Genomic DNA, 17,797 nt, shown 5'->3' on the forward strand with positions numbered 1-17,797 from the left:
TCCAATGCTTGCGTCGTAACTATTATTGTACGTGAATTCCACCAGTGGCAGGCACTCTTCCCAAGTTCCCTACTGCTCGAGCACACAGGCCCTCATCAAGTCCGCTAGAGACTAAATGGTTCATTCAGTCTGACCGTTAGTCTGTGAGTGATAAGCCGAACTCAATCTCAATTTAGTCCCGCCCTTTGCAGACTCTCCCAAAACCTCGAGATAAACCCTAGATCTCTATCTGACACCACACTAGTTGGCACTCTATGCAACTTGACTATCTCCGGCACATACAACTCTGCAAGTCTCTCCAATTTATACTTCAAGTTGATCGGAAGGAAGTGTGCAACCTTGGTCAACTGATCCACTATCACCCATATGGCATCATGGTTGTTTCTGGTTCTCGGTAATCCAGAAACAAAGTCCATAGAGATGTTGTCTCATTTCCACTCAGGGATTTCCAATGGTTGCAATAACCCAGGCAGACGCTAGTGTTCAACCTTCGCCTTTTGGCAAGTCAGGCATCTAGCCACATATTCGGCCACGTTCCTTTTCATACCATTCCACCAAAAACTCTTTCGGAGATTCTGATACATTTTAGTCGCACCGGGGTGAAAACTCATCCTGCTCTTATGCGCTTCCTCAAGTACCATCTGCCTCAGCTCATCCACTTGAGGAATACACACTCGGTTTCAAAACTTAATCACCCCATTCTCATCACAGTGGAACTCTAATTCTTTTCCCTCGGCCTTCTGCCTCATCATGTCTTGCAGGAATACATCTCCCTGTTGGACATCTCGGACATACGCCAGGAAGTCATTATGGATTGTTGTTACCCCGAGATATAAACTCCCCGACCTCACCTCTATGGCCAAGTTCATGTCCTAAAATTTCTCGATTAATTCATTTCCTTTACCATCATTGCTACCACATGCAATGATTTCTGACTCAATGCGTCGGCCACCACATTTTCCTTGCCAGGGTGGTAAGACAATGTGAAGTCATAGTCTTTAAGGAATTCCATCCATCTCCGCTGCCGCATATTTAGCTCCCTCTAATCAAACAGATATTTCAAACTCTTATGGTCGCTGAACACTTCAAACCTCACTCCATACAGGTAATGCCTCCATACCTTAAGAGCAAAAACCACCGCAGCTAACTCCAGATCATGAGTCGGATAGTTAACTCCATACAAGCGCAACTGTCTTGAGACATAGGCAACTACTCGCCTGTCTTGCATCAAAACACAACGAGCCCATGCCCCGACGCATCATAGTACACGTCAAACTTTTGCTCTAGGTCAGGTAGAGCCAACACCGGTGCTGAAGTTAACCTTATTTTCAGCTCTAGGAAACTAGCTTCACATCCTTTAGTCCACTTGAATTCCTTTCCCTTGCGGGTCAACTTCATTAAGGGCAAAGCTATTTTAGAAAATCCCTCAATGAACTTCCTATAATAGCCTGCTAGTCCCAAAAAACTGCAGACCTCAGTCACATTGGTTGGCCTAGGCCAATCAGGCACTGCTTCCACCTTTGCAGGGTCTACGGTGATTCCTTCCTTTGACACTACATACCCCAAAAATTGGATCTCTGTCAGCCAAAACTCACACTTGGAGAATTTCGCATACAATTGCCTCTCCCTCAGAACCTACAGAACAACCCTCAAGTGCTCGGCATGCTCCTCTTGAGTCTTTGAATAAATTAGGATGTCGTTGATGAACACCATCACAAACTTATCCAAAAACTCGTGGAAGATCCTGTTCATGTAGTCCATGAACATCGCAGGTGCGTTGGTCACCCCAAACGGCATCACTAAATACTCATAGTGACCATACCGCGTCTTGAACGCCGTCTTAGGTACATCCTCATTCCTCACTCTGATTTGATGGTATCCTGACCTCAGGTCAATCCTTGAGAACATTGCGGCTCCCCTCAACTAATCCATCAAATCGTCAATCCTTATAAGCAGATACTTAATCTTGATTGTTACCTTATTCAGCTGCCGGTAATCCACACACATTTTCATGCTCCCGTCTTTCTTTTTCACCAAGAGCACTGGAGCTCCCTACGATGACACACTCGGTCTCACAAACCGTTTCTGCAGCAAGTCCTCTACTTGCTTCTTGACCTTTGTCAACTCCACTGGTGACATCTTATAGGGTGCCACAGAAATCGGACTCGCCCCGGGAATGAGGTCAATGGCAAACTCTATCTCCTTTTCTGGTGGTAATTCAGAAACATCTTCAGGGAAAACTTCCAAGAAGTCCCTCACCACCGGAATATACTTCGGCTCCACCACGCTTTCGGCCTCCATTGAGAACATGACCATGAAGGCCTTTGTGTTTACCGTGTTCTCCCACACTCTCTGGTTCATAAGCCTTGGAATCTCTGCCATCGTCACTCCGAAGATCAAAGTCTTCTCCCTACAGTCCAATAGCACATGGTTGGCAGCAAGCCAATCCATTCCCATAATTACATCCAGCTGAGAAAGAGGTAGGTAGATCAAGCTTAACTTAAACTCCCTGCCATGTACCATTATCGGGCATCCCAGACACACCTATGACATTCCCGTATTTATTCACATGCACATATATATATATATATATATATATATATATATACCTATACATTATTACCACATATTAAAATGCCATTCAAATTCCATCATTTCGCACTTGAGTGCACATTCAAACATTCATTCTCATATGAATATTGAAATATATATATATATACATCAACAATAATGATTAATATTATCAAAATTCGGAGCGTTATACACGTCCATGTACATGGCCATGTACTTTGACCGTATACATCTCTGATCTCTAACATTTGCCCTTCATAGCTTTTCTGAGAAGTACATGCTCATGTGCACAGCCATGTACTTTGATCGTGTACATCTCTGGTTTCTAACATTTGTCCTTCACAGCTTTTTTGGGAAGTACATGCTCATGTACCCGGCCATGTACTTTGACCGTGTACATCTCTGGTTTTAATGGTGTACTTCAATTGATGCGACTAGCAAATACATACTCATATACATGGGCGTGTACTTGCCCGTGTATATCTTTAGTTCTGATTATGTGCTTGATTGATGCGACCAGTGAGTTACACGCTCAGGTACATGGCCATGTACTTGCCGTTTACATCTCTAGTTCTTTTCTTGCTTCAATTCTCACTATCCTTTAAGCTTTCACTTCTTGATCCTTTTTTTCCTAAAATATGAATAAAATAGACTTAATAATAAATTCTTTTAATGAATAGCTCAAAAATCTCAATTATCATTCATGAATTACATTATAAGACCAAGTATAAAATGCATTTATCACTTACCTAGAAATAAGTTTCTAAGACTAAGTTTTTTGTGAGCTCGAGAGAGAAACTCCATGTCTTGACTAGAGACACTATCTAAAGGTTAGAGTTATTCCTAATATTACAGGGTAGAGTATTATTATAAAAAGATAAAATAAAGAAATAAGAATGAGATTCAAGAGGTAGGCTCCAAAAACTTACTTAGATTTGAGTGAAATCGACATTCAAGCTCAGATCTAAGATAGATTTAGGATTAGAAGGGGCTTTCTCTAAGAAGGGAGAGGGAAAGAATGAAGAGAACAAAGAGAGCTGATTTTGGTGAAACATAAAATTTCTCAATGCAAACTCTCTTAAGATACTTCAAACTCACATGTTTTGCTTAAGCGAGAAAAATAGATAATGATTTTTCAGCCTTTTTTTGATATTCTTACCTGAACAAGAGATATTCGTGTCTGAACGAGAATTGGTCCAAAAAGTTCCCAAATTTTCCTGCAAGACCCCTTCTCACTTGAGAGAGCCACTTCTCACGTAGGTGAGAAGACAGTTGGGACAACATTATTCTCTCTCGCTTGAGTGAAACTTATCTCACTTAAGCGAGACATATCTTGCTTAAATGAGACATATCTTACTTGAGCGAGATATCCTACACCAAGATTTCTATTTTTTCTCAAAAATAAGAAATAAAAATGAGAGTGTTACAGATGTCACGATCGCCAGATATTTATTACTAGACAATAAGTTAACTCAAATAATTAATTATCTATTGGGGTCCATATGAAGTTAAAAATTTATGAACAATTGAAATACATATATTTAATTAGGTATTTATGAGTTTTAAATATATAAACTTGTGAAATGTATATGTATAATAAAGTATTGTATGATTTTTTTACTTGAGGTGATTAGAAATATATGTTAAAATTTTAATTAAGATTTAAGAGTATATAACAAAGAACCATTTTCAATTAAGGGGTGACGACATAAAAAAAATATTTATTTTATTATTATTTTTACAAATTTTTCTTTAAAAAAGTGAAAATTACCCTAAATAATATTCAAGTAAAAAAAAAACACAATAAACCATAATAACTCACTTAAAGGTAAACTTCGACCAAAAAATTATTATTCTTAGTTTTAATTTCAAATTCAAATTTGATTGAACTCATTTTTTGTCCGCTATAAATTTAAGTGAACAATAATAAATAAAATTCTCTAATATTAAAATTTTTAAAATAAAAAAAATCTAAACTTACACTACATATTAATTCATGAATTTTTTTATTTAATATTCTAAATTTTAAATTTATTGAACCTACTAAAAATAGTGCAATAACGTCTTAAACGTTACAACTAAAAAATATAAACTATATTAATAATAAGTATAATAAGTCTAATTTTTTAACTATTTCCTTTTTACTTAAAATTAAAATTTTATTTTGATTATTTATGATAATATTAAATAAATATTCTGTATCGAGATAAAAGTTAATTAAAAATTACACTCTAATTTTGTCCATAAATAAACCTATGAAGATAAAGAAAAAGCATAATAATAAATACATAAATCTAAGCCCAAGAATCTTATTCTATGGGCCTTGGAAGGCCCACCATCCTCGTTTCTCTCCTTACTTTATTCTCGTTATAGTCCCTTCTTTCTGAATCTGATAATACCCTTCTGAACTTAACCGAGCTCAAAGAACTGAGAAGAGAACCTTTTTAAAAAGAATGGCTCACTCGGTAATAAGAAAATCTATAAAACCAACGAACCCTAATTTTCTGAGGGCACTCTCAGTTCACCAGATTCGCCGGCGGTTGGCATCTGTGGCGGCGGCGGACGAGGAGCAATCGCCGTCATCGTCATCGTTCACTTTTTCGTCGGAGGGAGAGAAGGTGTACCTGAAGGCGCCGGCGGGGAGGTGGAAGTCGTCCTCGTCCTCGTCCTCGTCGTCGTCGTCGGTGACGATGCCGATGTCGTTCATGACGGGTTCGATCGTGGGAAAGCGATTCTACAAAGAGGTGACCACTCGAGTAGCTGATGACGGGAACGGTTGGACGGTTATGCTTGATTACAGAACCCTAAAGACACCTTCTAGGAGACCCCTCAAACTTCCTACAGTTTATCTTGCCAAGGCAATTGCTGCTGAATGGGAATATCAAGTATGCTCCACGCGCCCATTGTCTTCTTGTTGCCTAATTCCTTTACTCATTTTCTTTTTCTTTTTTCTTTTTTAATTTCGATTTTTGTTAATTTTAAAGTAGAGTTTAAGCATTATATATATATTATAACGTTTTTATATCTCAATGTAATAAATGTCATATTTCTAATAAAAGTTTATTATTTTTTATTATTTAAACTCAACTCTGAGAAAAGTGTTTGTTAGAAAATTTAGGATTAGGAATGTATAAATTGGAGAAAAAGTTGGGGTAGTCCTATTGTAGAAAAGATGTTAGAATCATGCATTGAATAGTTTGGACATGTGTGAGAAGACTTGTAAAAGTGCTTGATACGGCAATCCTAAACTTGATGTACATTTTATACTCTCTCTAAATTGAGGGTTATGATTTCTTTAATATCTTAGAAATTAAAGAATATTTACGTTTTTTTCAAATAAATCACTAACTATACTCTGCTAATATAAAATTAATTATCATAATTATTATACGTGTAAGAAAGCATAAAATACTCTCTCATTGTAAAATTTACCACTTGTAAAAAGTCCATTAAGGAGAGTAAATCAAATGGAGGGTAGCCCTTGGTAAAGGTAGATGGAGAAAACCTATTGGTGAAACAATTAAGAAGGAATTCGAAGTTAATAATTTGTCTATAGACATGATTTATCACAAAAATTATGACGTTTGATTTATAAAGCTAGGAAAAGACTTGCTTATTGTTTTATGGCTTTTGGGTTTTGTACTCATTGTTGAGTGTTGTGTTGACTTTTTGTTCACAATGACTTTTAAGTAAAAGTTGTTACCAAGTCATAATGGCAGTGTTTTTCACAATTTCCTATAGGAGATATAGTTGAAGTAGAAGAATGTGATTTCCATTTATTGTAAAGGAAGTGGGGACAAAAAACAAGGCTGTGTAAAAGTTCATGTCTATCTCTTTTCTGTTAAGAGAGAGAGGTGAGACCTATTTAATGTCTATTTAGAGAGAGAGAGAAATTGATGCAATATTTGAAATATGACCTTGTTATGTTATGTGAACATTTTACTAAAATAAAGACCTGCTTAGGGAGTTAGACTTTATTTTCTGCCATGCGCATTGATAGCAATTGGACAGAACTGTAATTTCATCCAACGTATATGATTTTGTTATTTGAGAATTGCTATATGGTTATAAGACCAATCTAATGCCTTGACAACAACCACCTTTTTGAAAATTTGTAGTTCACTCATGCACTTACAGTTAGCTCATGGCTGCTTTTATCATAATTGCCTAATTTTAAATTCTAGAGCTGCCTTGTGTCTCTTATCATCCATCACACCAAAGAAAGATGCTTATTTCCCTTCGGATTTCTTGAAAGCTTTGAATTTCATTTCATTATCTTAAATTTTCCTCCAAATAGGGTTATAATAATTGAAGTCACTTGATGGGGATAATGTTGCTCATACAAGCCTCTCCTTTGTATGATTATTTAACCCTTAAATTGTCATTCAAAATCTATAAATGGTCTCCGTTTGAAGCTGCATATATTCTGTTTAATATATTTGGATGCTTAAGAGTGTCATATTTAAAGTGAACTGCTAATGAAGCTTGTTTTTGTAGCAAACGGATGGCATAAGACCCTTTACAATGCCTCTTATGAGACTTGCTTGCACTGCCTTGGAAAGAGTTCCACTCACAAGGACCAGAATTATTGACAATTTGATGAAGAAATTTAATCAAGATTTAGTGTTTTGTCGTGCACCTGATGACCAAGAGCTGACAAGCTATGTACATGGTATCATATTAGTTGATAGAAGATGTAAATACATGCTTAGTAATTAGAATTTGGTCAGTTGAAGTCATCATCTTAAAATTACCTTGTAAAAAACCAAAAATCTTTTTTGTGGAGCACTTTTAATCTACTTGTTTAGCTGATGTAAATACAACAATTGCTGAATTTTTTTTTCTTGCAATGTTTTTGTTCATCGAAGTTATTTGGGTTAAAAAAACATCTTACTAATTTTAAGTATGTGTGGATTTGAATTGGAAGATTCACTATTTGCAGATTGCCAAGTGGAGAAAATTGATCCTCTGCTTCGCTGGGTGGAGTCAGAATTTGGCTTTAAGCCTGTTGTATACTCCAGCATTTTTGGTGGAAAGCAGGAAGATGGTCTTGTAATGGCTGTAGAGAACCTTCTAAAGAAAGCAGATGATTGTGAATTGGCAACAATTGATGCTATTGCAGCATCAGCACACTCGTTAATTATTGCTATTGGAATGGTGCGTGGGAAATTGCTAATTGAGGAAGCAATTGAACTTATTAGACTTGAAGAAGATTTACAGGTACTTACATGACTATCATTCTAATCTGTAGCCTGATTAATATATATTAACAGGCATGAATGTAACCATGATCTGTGAAATAAATTGACTTGTTTTACAGGTGGACAGGTGGGGCCTTGTTGAAGGTGGCCATGATGTGGATATCGCTGATCTGAAGGTGCAGATTTCATCAGCAATTGTATTTCTTGGTTTGTCCAGAAGCATATAGGTTTATAACATCCTGTCATGTTTAAGCCACCATCCTAAGAACTAGCTATCAGGCTAGAATAGGAAATCAGTGTGTTGTAATATCCAGAACTTTATTGAGGCAATATTCTTGGGTACGCATAATTTGTTTTGTAGATGGGTTCTTATCTGGTTACAGTTTTGTCATAAGTTGAAACAATATAACATGGCTTTGCAGGGCCTGATTTCTCCTGGAATAAGAGGTAAAATTCTTTGTACAAGTGATTTCTTTCTGTTCTATATGAATTGGGAAACAAAGTTGTGGGTTGTGGATTGGAAGATGATGATGAAATATGGAGTGATACCAGGATTTTTTATGTTGAATTGACATTATAATTGGAAGTTTTTTGGTACGCTTCGACTGATTGATTGCTATATTTTTAACGATTCTCTATTTGTTTCACTTATTAAGTTCCATTACTCAATCAGTCTTTCATTCTGCTGGTTAGGCCGGCTCCCTCGTTGACAAACTTTGCGGTTATCTGGGATTGAACGCAAATCAAATTCCTTCACCTCTTTCTTTATATTTTAGGCAAAGAGCTAGTATTGTAAGAGACAATCCAAGTCCCTGGAAAGCTTCTGCATACTTTGGTAAAAGTTAAGTGTGAAGGATGCAATCCTTTTGGTTTTGTGAATACATCGTACCCTCGATGAGATAGTTTAAGTTGTCTTTTTTATTTATGGTGAGGGGGTAGGGTAAAACATCAATGGCTAATATGAGTTGATTAACTATAGTTCCCTTGTTAAAATTAACAAAAAACAAAAAATAAATCAACCATCCATAAGATAAGAAATCCCGGGTTGAATGCTCATCAAATCATGACCATGAGATTTTTGGGTGGAAACCGTACTAGTATCAAATTCAAAATGCAGCTAAGCAGGTTCTTTTGGGTTACTTCAATTTAAAAGTTCAAATGAATTCAACCTTTAAATTAGTGATGAAGTTGAAACGAAAAATATTTTTTTGAAAACTAAATTTAGTGTACAACAATGTGGTTCACTTGTTGCTAAACATACCTGTCCGTTTTAAGGATCTTCTTGGCAGCATAGTACACAAAGTGGTGGCAGTTTTGTGATGTCACAGTTGCAACATGCTGTGTCGCAATCATTGTTGCATCCTGCAGAAATATCATTTGCCTGTCTTGTAAGGATTTATGAAATATGCAATTTCTGTAGAGTAAATTAATATGGACCTTTGTAGCGTAGAGTTGCATGAAAGAATGTGAATTACAAGTTACCAAAATGGTTAAGCTTGTTGTCGTTTTCACTGCATTACCTGTTACAGTCACATATTGAGATGATTGGATGCCCTGAGAAATCCCGAGAATTGAAAGGCGAGAGCTACCTTGAACAATAAAGCCATGCTCAAAAGAAATCACGAAAACCATAAACCAAGCCACTGCCATCCACTTCATGACTGACGGTGGTGATATCTTTCCTTGCTATGAGATTAGTTCAATCTTATATTAAGTTTCCTCAATATCGTATTATATAAGGTTGTCAACTCTTGAAGTTCCGAGTTATAGGAGAGCTTAACCTGTTTTGATTTCAGATACGTAAATCATTAAATCTCTTTCACATGTTCATAATTTTATGTATTCTGTAATTAGATGTAATGATCATTCTTAAGTCGTGTTAATTGTGAATACACACATCTTCTGATTTTGAGTATACTGATTCCCAAATTAAATCGAAAATCCCTCATGACAATTCTATGCATCGAGCGCTTCATATTCAATATTTTTAGTTTGGTTAAGTCTCCTTTATATAATTGTGGTTTCAATAGAGCAACCATGGCCAACCAAACATGCACTCAACTACCACACTCCTAACACATCCACACAATAATAAAGAAACCGTAAAGATGAATCAGCTGTTGGCTGATAAAGACGGGCAGCAAATTATTATCAGAATATCAAATGGATTGGATTTTGATCTACTAGGTGTAATGTTTTACGCGAACTATCATTGGATTTTGATAAATCGTTTAATGATATCGTACTACATTAATTAATTCCTTTAACTATTTAAAGAACTATCAAAATAAACATTTTCAGACATCTGCCAATTCATAATTTGATAATTAAAAAAATTAATCAAATTAAACGTAATGCCAGGCAGCAAAACAATCATCACTTTGGCCTAAAATTTAACACGATTGGAAAGCAAGATAATGGCTGTTATGGTAGCATGAGGTGTGGTTCCAAGTGCCCAATACAATCACATGCAAAGCCTCCTATAAGGACGGTCAACTTCATAAAATAAAAACAATCAAGCCATTATCATGTGAAATCACTGGACTCGGTCAAATCAAATTCTTAAAAGATATTTATCATAAAAAAAATAAAAAAAACTTCTGGAGCGGTTAGTTTAAACTCATAATTTTCAGTGCAAAGTATCTTTTCAGAAAAAATCCAGGGAGCGAGAGCATTTAGCTTGTATATCCGGATACAATATAGCTAGCTAAAGCCACTTTATGAGATGGGGTCTGTTGGCTATTATTAACATTTATTTCAAAAACAAAGGAGGTAATATAAACTTAAAACCCAAGTTTTACAAAAGGGACACTCAGGTTTTATTAAGAATATATGGCTAAATCATCCCCAATTTTGAAGGAAAATCAAAATCCCAACATAAATGATCAAATGCAAACACCATCAAGCTCTAATAATAGAATTTCAAGCTTTTGGCTGAAGTGACTTGATATGTGAGATTTGCTTTCCTGGGTTCAACCCCTTAGGACAGGCCCGAGCACAATTCAATATGGTGTGGCAACGGTAGAGCTTGAATTCATCATTTATGGCCTCCAATCTCTCCTTAGTGTACTCATCACGGCTGTCACTGATCCACCTGCCAATTCCATCACACACAAACAATATGTCAGCTTTGAATAACACAACTGCCAACAGAGTCTTCCTGTTTTTTCCTTTTTGGGGAGAGGGTGGAAAGGAAGGGAGGTTTAGTCATTCCTTCGGCAGGCTGCTTGCAAATTGCAATTGCAGCCAAATTAATAAGGAATTTCAATAAAAATTATTGCCAATCTTTTGTTGATTTAACAATACCAAGAACTGGTAGTCAGCTATCAGAGATAGAATGCAGTAGATCATATGCAATGAGTTTAATGGAAAAGTCATCAGGTCTGAAGTGCTTACTGACTGACTTCGTAATTCAGTATACATCAGCTAAAGTTGGTTAAAAGAGCCATGGCAAGAAAACAAAGCGGGTAGTTTGTCATATTCTTACTAAAACCTATATGATGCTAAGCAACCAAAATAAGTCACATATACAAACAATGACAGATTGCAATACCACTGGTAGATATCCAAGAATTTAAAATAAACCTTGAAAAGGACTAAAAAAGAAAAGAAGATTAAAATAATTCATTAAAACAAAAAAAGAGGCAAATTAAGCTCCATCTAGAAGACTCTATAATAGGTACCAGAAAAATGCAGAAGAAACTAACAATCTCTATTATTCAAGTATCAGTCCTTGCCAAACTACCAGATCCTTTATAGCAGTACTTACAGGTATCATATAATATAGAAAATAAAGCGGTATTATAGGCAATTCAAGAGTGCCTGTACTCTCCTAAGTCCACCCTCCCCTTCCCCCTCCATATAACCTCTCTGTCAATGGCCCACAACCACTCATGCACATTGCCCCCAAGCTGCCAACTCAGCAGTTGGCTATGTATCTCCCTGGGATCTAATCAGATGCATCACACCTCTTGCTCCTCCTCACATAAAATTATGATATTTTCGGCTATGGATACAGGTCCGTAGCATTCTATTCAGCCCAAGTATAAGGAAAGTGTACAGAAATTCCTCTGTTGCCTTGCTTGTTTCTTAAAGAATTAATTTGGAAACTCTTGTGCTCCCCAAAGTACAGAACCAGTATCAACAACAGAAATTAAAATTAGTTACCAAATGGAATTAATGAAAATGTGCAATGCAGAAATATATTTAGAAGCAATCAATGAAGTCATGTAAGATCAGATTCTTTAAGCCCACAACAGCCTCATGATTTTTCTAAATGAAGGACATTCTATCTAAAAGGTACTTCTTTCATGAAATTGTGATAGTGCAGTCTATTGGGAGCATGCATTCCCATTATGTCCTCTTTTAGCCATTGCACCTAGTACAATTTCATACTGGACACTAGCATGCAGAAGAGAGAGAATATCTCTTGCTTCTATTGCATGAAGAAACGCCAGTCTCTACAGCTTATGGATTTCAAAAATGGGATTGAGGAACAAGAAAAAAAAGTAAATGGGAATTCAAGCAACTCTCATTTTCTCCTGGAGAACTTTTATGGTTCACTTGTTTGGTTCACTCTTGAGGAACAAGAAGATGATGATCCAAAGAGGTCCATCTTAGTGCACTTCCTAAGTTTTTGAACCATCCATTAAAGGGGTTAACATGGTCAGTATTTAAAAAGAGCAAAGGAAGACACTCTCCGAAACATGCTTAAATACTTTGTTTCTTTTATCTATCTCTTAAGATTAAGTGTCTAGTCCATCTCTAGTTAATAAAAGTCACCAAAGGGAACAGGAAGGTGAAGTTTGGTCATTCCTAAGCTGAGTAGAGTGCTATAGCAAGGTCTGATAAAATTTTTTAGTCAAGCGATGTGCACAAAGGAAAAGAAAAAAGAGAAGTGCAATTTTGTATGAATAACATTTAAAAAAACTCAGAAGAAATGAAGGCAATATAGCACATTCATAACTTTCTTGCATGACATTATCACGTAACATGCATATACATGGCATACATTCATACAAAAAAAACATGCATTTTTGCAAGATACAGGCCCCATGTTTTTGAAAGATGCCTCTAAGGAATGAATCTTCCTCAAAAACAGTGCACAAGACAAACGATAAAATTGCATACAAAACAAAGTGAATATAGAAAGAGAAACGAAAGGTCTAGGCATGACGGGTCAATAAACAAGGGGTTTTGCCTTTGAAGAAACGACATTACATGACAAATATCTGCTCCATTAGCTACCAAAAGTCAAAATCAAGCCATCACAAAGGAAAGATTTTAACTTTCACAAATTATATATTAATAATATTTCTCTGTTAACAGGTCCTTGCAGCATAGTATTAGAAAATTATATGAAACAGGTAAAAGGTGGGGTCAAGATGAGCATCCTTTGGAATGGTCGAATGAGAGAACGATGTTCAGTGAAAGCTTGAGAAAGAACAAGAACAAAATGAGTATTACATGGAAGCATTAATGCACTTAAGGAAGAAAAATCCCACTTAAGTGCAAAGGGGCTATTGATGAGGAGCAAAGCAGAATTCAATGATTGAACAACACAAGTACTTATTTTCTGAAAAACTTGGGAGGCAAAAGAATGATACCTATACAACATTCAAGGACACGCTCAAGTAAGTGGGAATTCAAGAGTGCCTTTGACTTGGAAGGCTTTCAAATAGGTCATGCTCTCCAAAAGGAACATATCACTCCTGGAAGTGTAGAAACCATTAGGGCGAGTGGCAAGAGTCCCAATAAATGCCTAAGTCAACTCATGTCCATTTAGAAATACCTTTTTACTGAAAAGGTACTATTTTGTGAAATTGTAACAATGCAGTCTATTGAGAGCATGCATTCCCATTAGCACAATTTCATCCTAGACACTGGCATGTGGAGAAGAGAGAATATCTCTTGCTTCAACAGCATGAAGAGATGCCCAATCTCGATTAGCATAAAATGCCTTTGTCCCATATGGCGTTTGATAAAAGGAATGGGGAACAAGAAAAAAGGTAAACAAGAAAAAGGCAGTGGTTGATTATAGTTGTATTGCTATGTTTTTATGGCAGGTGTGAACTATAATCCTTTCTCAACTGAAGCTTCAAATCTACCTCAACATAACAATACAATAAAAACATAGAATCCACCAAATATAATACTCAGCATAAATTAACTAACTGACAAAACAAAACACACGCACACTCAAAACCAATTTCCTCTCATGACCTCAGTTCCAACCAAGAAAATCAATGTGACAGCATACACAGTACAGAATCTTTGTAGTGGGATGCAAGCATTTAACAAAAGGTTAGAGTCAAATGGAGGAGTTTAAAAAAGTTTGTCACTAGTATTTTGAGAAAGAAAAAAAGAATTGGGAAAATTATAATGCAGTTCAGAGCTAGTTTGAATAAAATTCTCAAAAAGCATGCTGTTGAACAAGAATACAAGTTTTAAGAAAATAAAATGAATCAAAGTGGTGAAATAAATTAGGATCAACTTATTCACCTCAAATTTTCAGAAGCTTTTATTATAACTTTTCCATAAATTAAAATTCTCTTAATTATGTTCAACTTTTTATATTTATCATTAATAACTTCTCTCATACTTGACTCACATTCTAAGCATTCTTTATTATTGCTTTTATATTTTCTAGAATTTTAACCCCCCGGTCCAAACACAACCTTTAGTGTTTAAGGAAGCAATATAACTTCGACGACACCTGATACAGCGGTATCAGACAAGAAACGAAAAAGATCAAACACATGATTTTCATTTAAAAAAAAAAAAAAAAACACACGCACACACACACGGTTTTCATTGCATCTCTTTTAACCAAATCCATACGACAACACAAAAAAGGCTTCCACTGTTGTTATTGCATCAAACGACACGCCTAAACCACAACCCCAACTACTAGAAATACTCCAAATCCCAATCCCAATCCCAATCCCAATCCGATTAACGCAAAACGCAGAACCCAACAACAAAACTGCAAGTCAATCAATTCGAAACAAAGTGAAGAGAGAAAGAGCAGCATGATGTGAGCGTTATTACCTATTAGCATGGAGCAAAGCCGCGGGTCCAAGATAAGACTCAGGGTTCCACCAGTAACTGGGGCAGGATGTGCTACAGCAGGCGCACAGAATGCACTCGTACATCCCATCAAGCTTGGCTCGGTCCTTCTTACTCTGCAGGATCTCCTTCCCAGGAACCGGTGGTGGGTTCTTCCGCTTAAGCCACGGCTCAATGCTCTTATACTGGTTGTAAAAATTGGTCATGTCCACCACCAGGTCCTTAATAACGAACATGTGTGGTAACGGCGTTATCGTTGTCGCCGTTTTCTCCGAAGGAATTTTCGTAAGGCATGCGAGACCGTTACAGCCGTCGATGTTCATTGCGCACGAGCCGCAGATCCCCTCGCGGCACGAGCGACGGAACGTTAGGGTCGGGTCGATCTCGTTCTTGATCTTGATGAGGGCGTCGAGGACCATGGGCCCACACTCCTTCAGGTTGATCTGGTAGTCTTTGAGTTCGGGCTTTGATGGGTTGTCGGGGCTCCAACGGTAGATTTGGAAGGTCTTCAGGGTGGAGGTGTCGCGGGCCTTGGGCTCCACCTTCTGGGCCTGGGCTTCCGATGCGTGGGCCCGCAGGAGGGCCAGCTTGAACGCCGGCGACGATGGAATCCTGTGCACTGCCCTCTTCAGCAAGCCCGTCGCCATTGAAAAGAGAAATGAAAATGCCTGGTGAGACTGAAGGGAACAAAACGTGTTTTATGACCAAAATGGGTATCGGGGAGTGTTGTGTTGTGTGTTGGGAGGGATCGGGTGGTGATGGATTTTCACTATTTATATGAGGTTGTGGTATTGTTGTGAATTTGAATGGTGAGGGGGTTATTTTGGGAAATGAAAATTGGGTTTCGCCGATGTTGTCGTTTTCGGGTCATGAATTGTTTTCGGCTTAGCGGGTGTTGTTACGTGGTGAATTACGAGCTGCATCCAGTTTGATATTTTCCTGCGGTGCGTGTTCACCGTAGGCTCGCTTGGCTCTCTCCAGGAGTTTAAGTTAATCATGTTATGTTATTCGGTATCTACGACCGTCACTCATTTAATTACTCTAGGCAAAAGCTAATTAATATGGTAAATTTTTTTACGATACTTTATTAATTAAAAGAATTTTAGTAATTTTTAAAATTAAATTAATAAAATATAAGTATTATTATAATGTTGTTTTTATATATAAGATATTTATAAAAATAAAATATAATAACATTTATAATAAATTATTTATTCTTTCTAATTTTTTTAAGAAATAAATAAATAATTCCTTTAGATTAAAAAAATATATTTATATGTCATAAATTTATAATACATTTTAACAATATTTATAATATTAAATATTCAAGTTAATAATTTATATATTAAATAAATAAATATACCAATTTTTATAAGTAATGATGAATGTTATGTTAAAACAAATTTTATAATAAATAATAATATAAAAATTAATAACAATACATGTGAAAAAATTTTAATAATTAAAATATAAAGATATTAGTAATTATTTCTTATAAAAAGTATAACTTTTGAAAGATTATAATAACTTAAAATTTTAAACAAATCAAAAATATAATGCTGAATGATTATAATAATTAAAAATTAAATATAATTGATTAGTAGATAATTAGTTTTTTGCAACCAACATATTAAAATATAAATTTACTCTCAATTTGAGTAAGAAAAATGTTCCTAAATTATTTAGTTATATATATAAAATATTTACAATTTTTTTAAAATAATTATGACACTTTAGATAAAATAATTATAAAAAATAGTTATAATTTTAGAAAGATTGTTTTTAACTTAAAATTTAAAATATTAAAGTATGATATTAGGTAATTACTATAGTTAAAAATATTTCAAGCAATCAACATATTCCAAAACTCCATAAAGTCTTGTTCAAGTAACATTATTCCTTCTAATTCTAGTTCAGCAAATTCATATTTTTGAGAAAAAGTAACTTAAACTTGCACTAAGATTCTAATACTTGCAACCTTAATCATCTTATTTCGAAACCCGTGTCTTATCATAAGCTATTTCCAAAACATAAAGTCTTCAACTTTAGAATTATAATTTGTTTGTACCAAGAAACATTTAAAAAGGCCAAAATGTCTAAATCCAAAGTTAGTTGTTATGGAAGAAAAGAATGCTCTTTAAGAAAAATAAGACTTAAGAAACCATTAAAAAGAGAGAAAAAAAAAAGAGATTGATAGACTATAATTGAGTTTTCCTATGAAATGCAAAATTGATAGGAGCATAGATTGCTATAAGCTAGTAAGATTAGTTGTAAAAAGATTTATTCAAATTTATAATGTTTATTGACTATGAAGAAACTTTTACTCTTCTTATAGCTAATATTAACTCTATTAGAGTTTTTCTATTCTTTGTAAATGTTGATTGACCACTTCACCAATTATATATAAAGAATATATTCTTAAGCAGGAATTTAGATGAAGATTTTTTAAAGAGTCTCCTACTTAATTCTAGGAGAAAATTAAATCTAAGTGTATAAGCTAAAGAAGTCTTTTTATAAAGATTGAAATAGTCTGTAAGAATGTAATTTGAATGTATTGAAATAGCTATGAATTACCTTAATTGCTATCAGTGCTAAGATAATTATACCATTTGAATAAGCACCCATAACTAAAATTGTTATTTTTATTGTTTATGTTGATGACATGATTTGAAGAGGAAACTTGTTGCTTGTGACATTAAAGGAATTTAGTCATTCCTTGCGATATTTTTTTGGGATTAAGTTTGTTAGTTCAAAGGAAATACAACCTTTATTTGCTTGTGAAAAATAACCTAGTAGAATATAAGGTGGACGAGACCCATTAAATCAGGTGTAAAGCTTCAACTGTAATGCATCGAATTTTGTAAATTGCTGATTATTAATGTAAATACGCGAGTTATTATTTGGATGTGTGTATGTGTATGTGTATGTGTGTGTGTGTGTTTGTGATGTTTGGATGC

The 17,797-nt window shown here is 35.3% G+C and overlaps 2 protein-coding genes across 4 annotated transcripts; one reads left to right on the forward strand and one right to left on the reverse strand.

Moving 5' to 3' along the window:
• Positions 1-4,971: 4,971 nt before the first annotated feature.
• Positions 4,972-8,301, forward strand: LOC113863224 (ATP synthase mitochondrial F1 complex assembly factor 2). Of its 2 annotated transcripts, none has more exons than XM_027496722.1 (4): positions 4,972-5,456; positions 7,069-7,243; positions 7,499-7,791; positions 7,892-8,230. In XM_027496722.1, the coding sequence occupies exons 1-4, from the start codon at positions 5,025-5,027 to the stop codon at positions 7,997-7,999; spliced, it is 1,008 nt and encodes a 335-aa protein (XP_027352523.1). In that variant the 5' UTR covers positions 4,972-5,024; the 3' UTR covers positions 8,000-8,230. The 2 variants fall into 2 exon arrangements, with proteins under 2 accessions (XP_027352523.1, XP_027352524.1); XM_027496723.1 differs by having other exon boundaries at positions 4,975-5,456; positions 7,514-7,791; positions 7,892-8,301.
• Positions 8,302-10,384: 2,083 nt separating this feature from the next.
• LOC113861522 (succinate dehydrogenase [ubiquinone] iron-sulfur subunit 2, mitochondrial-like) lies at positions 10,385-15,711 on the reverse strand. 2 transcript variants are annotated; one of them, XM_027494386.1, is made up of 3 exons: positions 14,823-15,597; positions 14,274-14,301; positions 10,738-10,866 (listed from the first exon to the last, which is right to left on the reverse strand). In XM_027494386.1, exons 1-2 carry the CDS (start codon positions 15,485-15,487, stop codon positions 14,283-14,285), a joined length of 684 nt encoding a protein of 227 aa, XP_027350187.1. In that variant the 5' UTR covers positions 15,488-15,597; the 3' UTR covers positions 10,738-10,866; positions 14,274-14,282. The 2 variants fall into 2 exon arrangements, with proteins under 2 accessions (XP_027350186.1, XP_027350187.1); XM_027494385.1 differs by lacking the exon at positions 14,274-14,301 and having other exon boundaries at positions 10,385-10,866; positions 14,823-15,711.
• Positions 15,712-17,797: the final 2,086 nt, after the last annotated feature.

The sequence above is a fragment of the Abrus precatorius genome, unplaced genomic scaffold, assembly GCF_003935025.1.
Source record: "Abrus precatorius isolate BTA unplaced genomic scaffold, Abrus_2018 Scaffold3, whole genome shotgun sequence".
NCBI lineage: Eukaryota > Viridiplantae > Streptophyta > Magnoliopsida > Fabales > Fabaceae > Abrus > Abrus precatorius.

Excerpts from the sequence above, each read along its gene's own strand:
- LOC113863224 (XM_027496722.1), top strand. The coding sequence starts at position 5,025 with ATGGCTCACTCGGTAATAAGAAAATCTATAAAACCAACGAACCCTAAT. Across the intron at positions 7,244-7,498 it reads GCTGACAAGCTATGTACATG|ATTCACTATTTGCAGATTGC; the intron begins GTATCATATTAG and ends TTGAATTGGAAG. Across the intron at positions 7,792-7,891 it reads GACTTGAAGAAGATTTACAG|GTGGACAGGTGGGGCCTTGT; the intron begins GTACTTACATGA and ends CTTGTTTTACAG.
- LOC113861522 (XM_027494385.1), bottom strand. The coding sequence starts at position 15,487 with ATGGCGACGGGCTTGCTGAAGAGGGCAGTGCACAGGATTCCATCGTCG. Across the intron at positions 10,867-14,822 it reads GCTTTGCTCCATGCTAATAG|GTGGATCAGTGACAGCCGTG; the intron begins GTAATAACGCTC and ends TGGAATTGGCAG.